Raw genomic sequence first — 1,302 nt, forward strand, 5'->3', positions numbered from 1 at the left:
AGCTAGAGGGCAAATTCTTGCAAAATATCAGACCTATATTATACACTGACATATTACTTAGAAAAACAGGAACAGTAGAGATGAGTTTGTCTTCAATCCCAATCCATGCCCTACCTCACGGAAAATGAAATTTATTGGTAGACTGAAGACATTAGCAGGCACTCAATAATATTTCAATGTGATTTATGTATTTGACCATAAGAGGGCAGTATTTTTTCAATACAGAATCATCACATGTCAAGTTATTGTGATGATTTCTACTCACAAATTCTTCCTCTGTCTTCATTTTAGGTCAAACTGTGAGGACCCTAGATAGGTAATGAGTTCAGAGATTATAAAATCAACCTTATAACCAAAGAAAAAAAGTAGGGGGAATTAAATTTGCTTAAGATTAGAAACACTGGTCATTGAATCTTCCTTCTCCTGGTAGAAAAAGACTTGAAAAAGAAGGACCATTTGCACGGAAGGAAGTGCAGTTTCTTTGAGATCTGCTTCTCTACCACTGGATCAGCCATGATCTCTGTTCCCATCTCAGTGTTTGGGATTCTGTTACTATTTGGTAAGAACAATGGCAGCAGCATCCTTGATGTTTGTTGATTTAACTGGAACTTTAAACTCATGGTAATTATTGAATTCAATGATTTATATGGTGAATGTAACTAAAGTGTTTTTTTTTTCAGGGGATACTTATGGAGATTCAGTGATCCAGACAGAAGGACATATCACCCTTCTTGAGGGATCGCCACTTATACTGAACTGCTCTTACAATACCAATGCACCTCCTTATCTTCTCTGGTATATTCAGTATCCCAATGAAGCTCTGAAGCTTTTTGTGAGTGAGGCATCAGGAAAAGAACAGGAGAAAGACAATAATGGATTCTGGACTAAAAAGATTACAGAAAAGTCTTCCTTCCACTTGGAGAAAACCTCGGTCCAAGTAGGAGATTCTGCTGTGTACTACTGTGTCGTAAGTGACACAGTGATGAAGACTGTAGGGGGGGCTGAACACAAACCAGAGGGGAACAGGAATGATTCTGAGTCCGAGTAGCCCAGCTAGAGGAGTTTTATTCTGTTCCTCCTAGACAAGGACATGCTGTTGGAACATTCCCTGGGGAAAACCCTAAACCTTACTTTCATAAGCCTGAGTGTGATTGTGGTTGGAAAGTGGAGAAGAAAAGTCTCTTTCTGGGACAGTTCCTACTCTCAGGTGTGATAGCTCTTTCAGTCAATAAGCATTTATTAACGTCTCTGCTTGGTACCGGGTACTATGCTAAGCTCTGGGGATATAAAGAAAAACAAAAG

General features: G+C 39.1%; 1 gene segment (V, D, J or C); it reads left to right on the forward strand.

The window, feature by feature from the left end:
* Positions 1 to 364: 364 nt before the first annotated feature.
* On the forward strand, positions 365 to 1,048 carry LOC127546857 (T cell receptor alpha variable 18-like). The segment is given in 2 exon segments: positions 365 to 559; positions 681 to 1,048. Coding segments are annotated over 2 exon segments (414 nt in total).
* The last annotated feature ends 254 nt before the right edge of the window (positions 1,049 to 1,302 follow it).

The sequence above is a fragment of the Antechinus flavipes genome, chromosome 2 (genome assembly GCF_016432865.1).
Source record: "Antechinus flavipes isolate AdamAnt ecotype Samford, QLD, Australia chromosome 2, AdamAnt_v2, whole genome shotgun sequence".
Classification (NCBI taxonomy): domain Eukaryota; kingdom Metazoa; phylum Chordata; class Mammalia; order Dasyuromorphia; family Dasyuridae; genus Antechinus; species Antechinus flavipes.